Raw genomic sequence first — 12,460 nt, 5'->3', positions numbered from 1 at the left:
CTTGAGAAACTCTTTGAAGGCTTATGTCTGAGAGCCTTTCTCACCATTTCGGTTGTGTGAAACCTCCTCCTTCCAAACCTGCCTTCCGAGGATGGGCGTGGGGACGTTACGTGGGGAGTGTTGGAAGAGGCGCCTCCCTCCCCGCTCTGCTTCCCTCAGTCTCGTTCCTAGCCGTGCGGTGTCACTATTCTCCGTTGTACCAGCACGATAACTCGCCTGTCTGCACAGGAAGGCATCGACTTGCTTTAAGCCAGTCGTGGCTATTCTGTCTAGCAGAGGGTCGTATGGCTCTCTCATTTCAGACAGATCAGGGGGCAGAAGCAATTGCCAAAGCTGTGTCCATGGGGAGGAACAGGACTTGTGCCTTTAAGCAGGAACGTGGCATTCCACTGACACGGCCATCTCATATAATGTGTGCTAAGAGCATGTCTTTCACTAAATCTGCTAGTTCCCCAAAGTTTCTGAATTTTAATACCTGTCTTTGGCATGCAAGATAAGGTTTGAATGACACTCAAGTACAGCTGGTCCTGTAACCTTGCATGTAGTTCTACAAAACCAGCTTGGTGTGGGTGCTCAGCAATCCCAGCTCAGTGCCAGCCTCCCATGTGTCCATTCACACTGCTGTCAGCTGGACCTCAATGAGATTGTAGGTTTAGGGGTATAGAATAAAGCTTTACATGTCCCGTTCCCCCCCCCCCCCATCCCACCCCGATAGAGACACAGCTATCCATGAATTCAGATAGTATTTTTGGGAAGGTTTTGCTTGGTCTTTGTTTGGGAAACAAATCTACCACATCTCTATCTCTCTCTTTTTAATACATATACAACAAAGTCTGATGCAAACCGCACTGGTAATTGTCAGTCCTGATCAGAAGAACCACCTTGCCACTCAGAAAAGTGAGATCATGTGTTTTCAGAAGTGCATCCTAATTGCCTGAAGGGTATATGACCACCACTGTCACTTTCTTCTCTCAACTGGATTAACAAGTAGGAAATCAGTTTTTGACTAATCACCACAAGAAATGCATTTAATAAGTAAACCACTTTGGATCCCAGAAAACCTTAACATGCTTTCAACTCCTTGGAGAAAAGCACTCAATTTCACAACAGTTGAAGCTATATAAGAGGAGCTGGAGAGGCTTTTTCCATTCAGCTTGAAGACAGAAACCTGAGTGGAATCAACACGTGCACATGTATATAAATTGCAGGATCTTAATCCAAGTATTTAATCTGCAAATTTGGTGTACTGTAAAACAAAATCCCTTCAGTCACTCATTAGTTATGTAACAGAAAATAAAAGTGCGCAAATGTTTTCTTTTTTCCCCAGAAAGTAAGGAGAATTAAAAACCTTCTGGGCAGAGTAAGGAAGCAGAACAAGGACTCTGTTGAACAGCATACCAAATTTAGTTGAAGACAAAAAAAAAAAAAAAAAGTCAAACTTGCCAACTATGCAGCTTCATTTCTGGAAATGTTGAGCCAATGCCTTTCTCTATTAAGTACTATTGAAAGGTAAGAAGTTCACACTGATAAATCTGGCCCTGCTATTCAGCTGCCTAATCATGGAGTTAAGCATCTAAACTTACACATCTAGGGAAGTTTCAAAATATAAGGTCTATGTGCTGTATACTCTTCTCAGTTGTTTCTTAATCTATTGTCTCACTTTTTTTTCTTTAATCACAACCACCTCTATTCTATGGTCCCAATATCCATGACTATTCCACGTGCTTTACCCAATCACAACACATCTCCTTTAAACAAGTTTGTTTTTCAGCCTCTGCTTTGTAAGAAAGTAAAAAAATTCAAGTCTTCTGTGCCAAGGTCATTAAAAATTACATTCTTATGCTGTGTTTCAACCAGAGATCTCCTCCCTTGCACTTCCTGGATGAGACACAGCCGCCTATGGTTCTAAAAATAATCCTGTTTTTTTCTGACACACTACTAGCCTGCATATGCATCCTGTATTTGCTAGTTACCCACACAGCCGTGCTGGACTTCTTGGGAGCTCCTTAAATATAACCATGTGTCTTCAAATGTATGGCTTGTATTAATGTTCCAGTGAAGCCACAAACAGATCAGAAAATATCTTTGCAAAGCCAATCCTTAAGCAACCTTTGGATCGTTCCCAGTACTTGCTTCTAAATACATAATTTACTTCCATTACATTATGTATAATCTTGCCCATGTCTGTTCCTGCCTTTCTATTATAAAGGCAGCATATTGTGCCTGCTAGGTACTGAGCTAATGCAACTCCCGAGCTGGCAAATTACCTCTTAATTCATGTTAACCCGACTCCTGTATTTTAAGCAATTAATTGTTTTCTGGAGTGGAAGGCAGGCAAGGGTCCCTAGGTAAAAAACAGCAACACTGGGTTAGGTCAATATATTTATATAAGCAGTGATACAATTTCTGTCTCAATTCTAGAATTCCCTAATTATAAAGGGCAGACTGAAACAGGAAAGAGAGCTTTCTTATGCACATTTTAAGGGGAAATGACAAAGACTAAATAGGGAAAGTATTAGAAACTGCCTTGCAACTAAAACAACAAAAAGGGATCGCATTTCTCCTTTCTTTAGTTTTTGTTGTGCTGCAGATTGTAACTATGCCCCTTTGGGCTGGCCTGGATGCCTTACAGCAGGGCTGGGGCTGACTGGACAGTGCAGTTACACGAGGCAATGGAGTACGTTCCACTCCCCAGGGTCATAGAATGGAATCATTAGGCCCATTAGAACTCTCAGGTCTTCTTACTCAAGGAAGACAGGAGAACGATCTAAGTCAGTCAGATGAAAGCAGGAACAGTAACTTCAGCCAGAAAAGCTCCATAGGGAGAGGTGATATGTTTTTATTGGATCAACTGATACAGCTGAAGAAAAGCAGACCAGCCTTCAGGAACACAAGCTCTCCTTCACTAAGCCCAGCATCACTGGGCCAGGGGAGGTAGAACAATAGCTCCCTTCTCTTAGGAAGTTTAACCATAGCTGTGGGACAAGCCTGGCAAAGACTGAATCCAGCTTTTTTTTTTTTTTTTTTTGCATGACATATATATTTTCAATTTTTATATTATTAAAATCTAGTTTATACTAATGTGTCAACTACTACAGCATAACAATTCAAACAACTCAGCTCTTGCATTCTCTGCAATACCTGCCTGGAGACAAACACACACCTGTCCCCAACGCTTAACACGAATTTATTTGGTAAGATGTCTCTGTGTCTTAGAATAGGATATCTCTTTACCCAAGATTATATCAATTCATGCTGATAGATTTTTTTTCTTTCATGTTCTTAACCCTATGCAGCTGACATCCCAATTATCTTTGCAGCAACTGTGCTGTCAAATGGAAGTCTGAGACTGCAATCAGAGAGAGAGCACCCACAGAAAGAGAGGGAATTTACATGGAGCAGAAAGGTGGTGCTTCTTTGCATCTGCCTGATTGTAATAGTAGAAAAACAAAGAGCTGCATCTTTAATGTTAGAAGAGTGAAATTCTTTTACAAAACAAAATAGATCTTCACTCTACATACAGTTGCCTTTCATTTATTAAAAAAAAATTTTTGTTGTTTTTCTTATTAAATGGGGAAGTTGGTTCTGAAGGCTAAAATAAAATTTGAAGAGGAAAAAAACCCAAAACACAATCCTTTAATTAATTAATTAATTAAACACCTACAAGTCTTTAATCCAAACTCTTCTTCTTTTAAAAACTAGTTAAGACATAAGCTATGTAACTGGGAGCAAAACAGACATCTTGGGAGAAATGAAATGAAAGATGAGCTGAGGGACACTAAGATCTGCTCTCCAAATTCCCTTAACCTGAAGTCTGTTTGTTATTAAAAGCAAGAACATAAAAACTAGGAAGATAGAAAGCTCTCTCACCTATCAGAGTGAGCCTTCTTTTTACTTTCCGAGGTAGAATGGTGAATTTCAGGCCAGATGTTTTTAAGTCACTTGAATACCTTAGCAGTGTGCCAGTGTTCAGTAGCAGATACTGCTCAAGAGCAGGCCCTCCTCAGCAGCCCAACTGTATAAACATATACAGCCAGTTACGAAAGCCACCATGATCTTTTGATAGATTTTGCAGATTTGGCAAACTAGACATGGGTTAGACATTAGCTGTACTCCAAAATGTTACAGAACACTCTTCTGAAGCTCTTATATAAGAAAACATTATGAAAATGAGACTTTTACCTTACTATTGAACCAGCATGGACTACCACTAATATTTTAAAAAGAGTTTAATAAAAAACTATGCATAGTCCAAACAAGGTTTTAATGTTGCTTTAGCCCTGGGCCATTGCTAGGCATTCATTTCATAAAATGAGACAGAGAGAGGATACAGTCCTGCTGAATTGCAGTTCTGTCTTGAAGGTAGACTTCCTGCAAGACAAACCTCCCTTTCATACATGTAACAGCAGCAAACCACTTTACTTCAGACTCAAGTCTGAGAGTGCCTGTTCACCCATCAACAGGAAAACTCCCCTGGCACAGTGCCCTGCATGGACACACAGCCTGCAAGAACTCAGCGAGTCATACAAAAGCGGATGAAAAATCTATCAAACAAGCGCTGAGTTACCAAAGTTACAGGTAACACAAAGGTTTGAACTGAGTATCTTTTAAGTGAAGGCATACTTCCTATTCCTTTGGGAAAAATGGGAAATCCTTGTGTATGTTGTTCTAAAGAGTTTTGTCTAAAGACAAAGCTAGCAAAGATAACTTACCACCAGTTGCTCAGATTTTAATCAGAATCATTCACATCTGTTCTTAAATGCCACCTGGGTATCTACACTAGAATTTCCACTGGAACGACATCAGTGGTAGCTTTTTAAAGCAAAGAATGATAATATAAGCAGCAAAGCACTGGATAGCAAAGTAGCAAGGCCCATCCTGCTACCACAGTTCAGTGATATGCAGATTATGAAAAAAAAAAGCAGAAAGCAAACAAGAGGGTTTGTATGGTATGGCTCCAATTGTAACAGCATACACAGAGTGATGACTACATACTGCTAAAGATGACAAACCTCTGATTTCTCTTACAGGAAAGTCAAAACTGACTGAAATACACATAATTAACAGGAAAACACATTCAAGTGATGTAGTAAAAACTAGAATAAGCAAGTTTCCCACCATGTAAGTATTAGTGATTTTTATAGGACTCGTTTTTACCTCAGGATTTAAAATTTCCCTCATTTGTGCCATAAGTGCAAAACATTCAAACTTCATGAAATATTCCTACAGACAGAAATCCATGTGGCACCATTTTGTCTTACAGACACCTAGACCTCCAAAGCGCATGCAATTTGAAGATGAAAAAAGACAATTCCTCTCTCCTGCAATAAGCAGGTATCAGTAAACTTTATTCCCACCCTACATATATCCAAAAGAAACAATACATACAAATATCCATTTATCCCACGATTACACAAGTCTCCTGGATTTAATATTTTGAACTATATGACAAAGTTCAAGATACTTTATTTATTAGATACAACAGGTAAATCTCAAAGGAGAGTTCTTGAAGGTATGGAAAAAAATCACATCACTTCAGCACCTCCCTCCCCCCAATAGATTTTATTTGTAATGTACTCTTTTAATGATACTGTTAACTTTCTCTTGCAGATCTGCTCCTCTTCTTAAGGAGTCTTTTATATTTCCAGGCATGGCTGTTTTGTTCATTCTACCACTTTACATCCGTTTCATCTCAAATATTGTTGTTAAACAGGCATCTAATTCAGTTGTTTTCTAACTGTGTCTTGGCAGTCTATCTACATCTCAGAAGAACTTGTGCACAGCACAAATTAATGCAAATAGCTTTCTCAGTGTTCATACTGAAGGATATGCATCCAGAGCTTGACCGTCTGAATGCACCTTTCAGTAGTCCAGGCTTTATCTTTAAACTAATTATACAAATCTATAAAAATGTATAAAAAAATTATCATTGGACCAGTACAATGTCCAAGAAACAGTTGGAAAAGATTTTAAATTATTCAGGTATTTGTAACTCTGAAATGATATAGAGTATTATGGTGTAAACTTAGGTTACATAGAGAAATAACTTTTTCTTAAATCAAGAACTCTGTAACAGAATAAATAATTTACAAGCTTGAGAAAAGCTGAATTGTTGCCTACATAAAGACTTCTGACCTCTATTGTATAAAACTTAGAGGACTAAATATTATTTCTGCAGGTAGCTGCAAAACTTAAATACTTGATTTTGTTCACATAATTCCCCTCTTTAAATCTGCTAGAGGTAGATGAAGATAAAACAAACCTCAACAAGTAAAGATTAAGATACTGGAATAACATTCTAACCCTGCAAATCTAGCAAACATATGTTCTCACCAGATTTACTGGAAGCAGTTATTTTTTCTTTCCTTTTTTTAACTAGAACAGCACTCAGCTTCTTCCATCCACATTGTCAAAATCAGTGCCTGACACTGTCATAAATAATTTTCAAAGCATTTCTGAATTAGAGCACAAGTAGGTCCCACCTCGCACTCTTCAGTCACTGTGGTACATTTCCCAGGACTGTCAGTTGAGGAAACGCTGCCTTAACCAGCACTGCCCAGACAGCCCTCCTGTGCCTCCCCTAAAACAGCAGCAACAGATAAACCTGCAGATCCCACCCAAGGTAACTCTTGGGGAAAGGTGTGGGAGTGAAGGAGATGGGGCTGAAGGCAGGACAGAGAAATGGGCAATCTTCATGCCCATTAAAGACAGTGACCTTTCTTAAGATTTCTCCAAAATATTTTTTAGCATGGGTGTCTGTGTGCAAGGGCTGCAAAATAACTGGTTATTACCACAAACCCGGAGATTTTATTAGGCATACAAGTATTTACAAGATCTCATGTAAAGTCTTGATTTTGGCACAGAGAAAATTATAAAGCGGTAACAACATTTCCAAAACATTAATTACTTCTTGAATGTCCTGACAGACTAAAAGAAAAATTTTAGATGAACTGTTTAGATCTGATTTCCTATTTTTCTATAGCTTAGCCTGTGGCTTCAAGTTTTCCACTCTCACCTCCAGTCTCCTTCCACCAGTAATTTTATCTACTTTCTTCAGACAAAACCCTATCCCTGTGTTGAAGCCAAACAAAGATAAGAAAGCACAAAAGAAATAGGAATGACTTTGGCTGCCTTTTTTAAAATGACTGGACAAAGTATTTTCCTCCTCATTGTTTACCAGACGGAAAGGAGGAAGCATCACTACATACCAGAACATCTGCATAAAAGTGCCTCCAAGTTTTTCTTCATGACAGCAATACTGGCATGATCACAGAGACAGGATTCCTTTTCTTTCTCTCTGTATTATAACTGTAGCCATCATGATCTCATTTGGTATGCAAAAAATATAATTACTTCAGTACAATTTCCACAGCAATTTGAAGTGTGCCTTTTTCTCTTTTAAGTTAATGTTTTAATTTAATGAAAACGATAGGATGGACTGAAATGGCAAAACCCCAGCATTCTACATAATTCAGTTCGTTTGGTTTAGTTACAGAATAACAATCCTGGTAGTTAAACTAAAACCATAGATCTAAATGACTGAGGCAATTTTGTGCATTCTAGAATCAATGCATATTTAAATACTTGTTTTCCTTCACAACAGTATTCAGAAACTCTTGCTTTATGGACGCTGGACCAATTTACTCTTACTGCTTTCCTGCTCACTAAGCTTGAAGTGCGTGTAGGCTAAAATGCCGAACAATGTGCACAGAATCCCAAGGCCTTGGTTAACCGACAGTGGATCCTTAAATAAGAGGCACCCTCCCAGGAGAGTGATGCAGAACTTGAAATGTCCGAACATGTTATACCTAAACATCCATTAAGGATAACAGCAAATACCAGTATTATTTTTTGTAAAAAGAAACATGTGGAAACTTCATTAGTTACACCCAAAGCATGCAATGGTACGGCCTTGCTGACTCCAACTCACACAATTTTCTTGCATCTCTGCAGCTGTGAGTATTAACCTCCACCTAAAGCCTTTCACCCATCGTACGTTTCAGACTGACTTACACGCCAGTGCTTCCTCAAAGTAGCCAAAGCGTGGATTAATATTCTTTGCAGGTATAAAGGTCAGCGAGGAAACCACCATTACCTGTACAAATCCTGAACAAAGGAACCAAATACACTGAAACATGAACATGCTTTTCCAGCTTCAGCATTTAAGATAAAGCAGGCAAGTTACAAACAATTTTGCCACAGTAAATCAGCCCAAGTGAATTCCAACACAATTCATCTGGAAACAGGAGAAACGACTAATGTGACAAAGGATACGTGACTGGTGATGTATTTCCAATGATCCAGTAAATAGACAAGTTTACCATAAAGGCTATTATTCCAGACAGCAGTACCATTATCTGTGGATTAATGGACACAGTCAGTAATCTGACCCAGTTTTGTAGATACATCCTGGGTTATTTATTTAGTTTCATTTACTTGCAAATGCAAAGTATCAGGCAAGAAAAACACATGGAGAACAAAAACAGAAACAGCTTCAAATCAGTACAGACACTAGTGATGTGTATAAGAAGCTCAGGGTACGATCTCCATAAATATACACTGAGAGACCTACAAGCCCTTTTCTCCTTTACTCTTGGTGAACATTAAAGAGTGATTTGGAAAATCTGGCTGCTCATACACACAGAGGTTGTATTCTTTACCTTTAAGACAAAGTCTTATTTATTGTCACAACGAAAACTATTTTAGCAAAATATCTGATTGTATTATTGTGAATACTCGTTAACCCATTCATAAGCTGCAATGCTACAAGAAATGACCCACCACTGAGGAGCATGATCAGCATTGGTAAGAATATGCCACTGCCTCTTTTTTGGACAGAAAGGATAGAGAGAGAAATTATAGTCTTCTTGGCGAAAATAAACTACTAATTCTAGTGAACAACCAATATTGACATCCTTGAACAGAAGAGTTGAGAGTGTCAAAACGGAGCATGCTTATCTCTTTCTCTGAGTGGACAGTAAGAGCTGGAACTAGAGCAGTTACATTATTTTAAATTTAATACATTAGGGGAAGCTTCTGGATTTTCACAGATTTTCCTGTTGTTCAGATGCCCTCTAAACAGAAACAAGAATTAAGGAGATAAATCAATTGACAGACTCGCTCCTCTCAGAGGAAGTGGGGTAGACTCAATAAGGGGCTTTTCTCCTGTACATGCCCCTCTCATCTCACCATAGCCAATGGCTGTGCAAAAATCTGTTTTACAAAGAAATCTATCTTACTATCAAGTTTAACTACATCAGTGATAATTATTTAAACAAAGTCAATAAAAGCCTTACCACAGCAGAAAGCGTCCAGGGCCCAAATATTCCCCCTTCTCCGAAGACTGGCTCGAAGAAGGGTATGATGAACAACAACATAGCTGAGGACATTGGTGCCTGATAGTACAGCAACTGCATAGAGTTTACCTGCAACTCATGCTGCTTAGCGCCTACCCACTAAAACCAAAAGAGAAAACCGTTAAACATGAGGGAAAAAAAACATAAATTGAAAAGCTGAGCAAAAGCAAACTGGCTACTAACACACAGGGAACCTCACGTGGACAATACTACATAAACAGATTGTTGAGCATCACCTTCCCCTAACCAGGGGCCCTGTGTGTTTGTCTCTTGCAAGCACAAAAGCCACGAGAGGAGGAGAAAATCATATGCAAGGAGAGTGAAAAAATTCTGAGTGCCTAAACCTGTCTTTTCCCTGAGAAAGAACAAAAAAGTAGCAGAACTAGGAAGAAAATGCCGGCTCCCTTTTATACTCAACACAAGTTCCAGATCCTGTCTGTGATGGAGCTGAGTACCTTTGCCACTGCAGAGATCTGCTTCTCCACCTTTCTTCTCATTTTCTTCCACGTACAAGCTAACAGAATCAGTAAATGTTTTTCTTTTGTCAGTTTATTCCAAATTTAATGGATTTCATTTCAATATTGATTATAATTGACTCTAACTCGTAACTTCAATTTTCAAGGTAGCGTGCCTTAAGAAGTATTATTTATCTATGGCTATGAAGACAGATGTTACAGCCAAAAAGATGAAATTTTATATCATGCTTAAAAATGATGTTTAATACTTGATAAATCACATTAACTGGTAATGTGAATTCCAGCATATGAATTTGCTAAGGGTTTTTTTTTTTTAACATTACAGAATAATTTCACCCAGGTACTATAATTTCTCCAGTACACACACCATCACTTAAAGTTATTATACAGCATCTCTCTCCTCCTCCTACCCCAAAACAGGACAAGAGACCTTTACTTATCATCTTACACACTACAAATCAAAGAGCCCCACTTCTTTAGGAGGCACAGTATACCTGTTGCAAAGAAATTCACACTTAAATGGATGACTATCACATCGACATGACAGAGGATTCTAATTTGGGAGGCTTTTACAGTCATGGTCAGTAATGAAGTGGTTGAGCTATTAGTACAATGCTAAAGCAGAAAGGGCTAAAACAGTCCTTGGACATATCTATTTTTTCAACTATAATCATCCAGAAAGGTTGTATTGTGTGTATACTGTGCAAATGTATTAATGCACCCTCTATAAAAACACCTGAGACTGTGTATAGTCGAAATTGAAAAAGGATGCTGATAAAATGCAAATAGCTCGAGGATAAACCACAGGCTTAACTGAAGGACTGGAAAACGTCCTTTCTAGGGAAAGGCTCAAATGCAAGGCACTTGCTTCAGCAGAACATCTGTTCTGTGTAGAAAAAAAGGAGTTTTACTGCTTTTCACCCCTTGAAAATACACTCACGTTAAAGATGACCTCCATTTTTAGCAGCAAGGACGATCAATTCCTCAATTTACCAGGAGTTATGGTGGATTATCACAATTTGGTGGGATTTTTAAAAACAAATGAAGGAGCACGGAGGGTTTCCTGGAAGGCTGGATGCTACTGAAAGGCGATCAAAACAAGGGGCCGCATCGTGAAGACCAACCACCACACGCTCCCCGCCTCCCCGGCCCCAGTACCCACCACTTGGTAGAGGGAGGTCACCAGGACGCCCAGGGTGGCGAATGCCATCCCCAGGACATTGAACTTCACGTCGTAGTAGGAGTTGAGGAAGACGCCCAGCGTGATGGGGACCTGTGGAGATGGAGAAGGGGGTTTTAGGCGGGGTTACTGCCCTCGGCGTCGCCCCTCCCCGCTCCCCTCACCCTGCCGCCTCCTCACCAGGGTCAGCTTGATCCGCAAGGGGAAGGTCTTGCCGTAAGCCACGCTCTGGATGACCACGATGACCGGCGTGGTCATGGCCTTGGCCAGCTGGTAGGTGCCGATGGTGTTGCTCTGCAGGGAGAGGTTGGTGAAGACGACGAAGCCGCAGAAGCTGAGGGCCAGCGGCATCACCTGCGCGGGCTGGAGGCTCTTGGGGGAGAAGGCGCCGAGCGCCTGGCACACGTAGAGGCCGAGCCAGGTGATGGCGAAGTGGACCAGGGTGAGGCTGAGGTTGGGGAAGCCCAGCCGCACGTACAGCCACTTGTTCAGGAAGACGATGCAGATGGAGGCGGCCAGGTTCACCAGCAGCCCCGCCGCCAGCCGGCCCTGCGCCGGCAGCCAGCCCATGGCTGAGGCTGCCCGGCGGCCGCCAGCGAACCGGCCGGGCCCGCGGCCCCCGCCCCGCCCCGCGGCCCCCGCCCCGCCCCGCGGCCCCCGCCCCGCCCCGCCCCGCGGCACACGTGGGAGCGCCTTCCGGTGGCCCCGCCCGCCGGCAGCGCCGGCAGCGCCCGCGGAGCGGAACGGGGCGGGTGTGTGGCTGTGCGGGTATCTCTGTGTCTGTACCTCTGTGTCTGTGTCCCTCCCTCCCCCAGAACCCCCCAGCTCTGCCCACCAGCCCAGCGACGGGCAGGAACGCTCCTTCCCTCCAAACCACCTCTCCGCAACTGGGCTGGTATTTCCGGCAATACACACGCGAAAATGCAGGCAGACAGGTACAGCGCAAAGCAAGTTCTTTGTCAGGTGTCAGAAGACACCGACTGGGTGATGGAGCCAAAGGCCTCGCCTAACTCCCCTACAGTCGTGTTCCCTGCACTCTCACATTAAGGGGAAGGCAGCGAAATGTGTGTTTACACGGCTAAACAGGGTCAGAACAAGCTTTCTAAATAAACTACGAAATCTCGGGAGTTTTAACATGATTATCCTTGCTTTGGTTCAGCAGCATTTTAACAATTTCACAGTGTACGGTAGAGCAGCACAAGCCCTGAAGCAAGGCTGCCTTCTCTTCTGAAGGGTTGGATGCAGCCCCTCACTTTTGCATTTTGGTGTTCCCTTCATCCAGCCCCAGGTGTCTACTTTCTTTTCCCCTACTTTCCACATACACCTTCCTGCAGTCTCACTTTTCTCCCCACTGTACCCATGCACATTCTTCTGCTAAGTAATGTTTCCAGTCTATGGGCAGCTCTTTTTGGCACATAGCAAAGATATTAAGGAGGTTCATACAATCA

General features: G+C 41.5%; 1 protein-coding gene across 1 annotated transcript; it reads right to left on the bottom strand.

The window, feature by feature from the left end:
• Positions 1–5,317: 5,317 nt before the first annotated feature.
• On the bottom strand, positions 5,318–11,681 carry SLC35E3 (solute carrier family 35 member E3). Its single transcript, XM_027893285.1, has 5 exons — positions 11,193–11,681; positions 10,995–11,105; positions 9,297–9,455; positions 8,275–8,357; positions 5,318–7,808 (listed from the first exon to the last, which is right to left on the bottom strand). Exons 1-5 carry the CDS (start codon positions 11,580–11,582, stop codon positions 7,622–7,624), a joined length of 930 nt encoding a protein of 309 aa, XP_027749086.1. The 5' UTR covers positions 11,583–11,681; the 3' UTR covers positions 5,318–7,621.
• Between the last annotated feature and the right edge of the window lie 779 nt (positions 11,682–12,460).

This window comes from Empidonax traillii, unplaced genomic scaffold (genome assembly GCF_003031625.1).
Source record: "Empidonax traillii isolate 1590-97213 ecotype Southwest subspecies unplaced genomic scaffold, ASM303162v1 scaffold385:size1130455, whole genome shotgun sequence".
In the NCBI taxonomy this organism is placed as follows: domain Eukaryota; kingdom Metazoa; phylum Chordata; class Aves; order Passeriformes; family Tyrannidae; genus Empidonax; species Empidonax traillii.
Note: the sequence above shows the minus strand (reverse complement) of the source record. Positions and strands in the feature narration are given on the sequence as shown.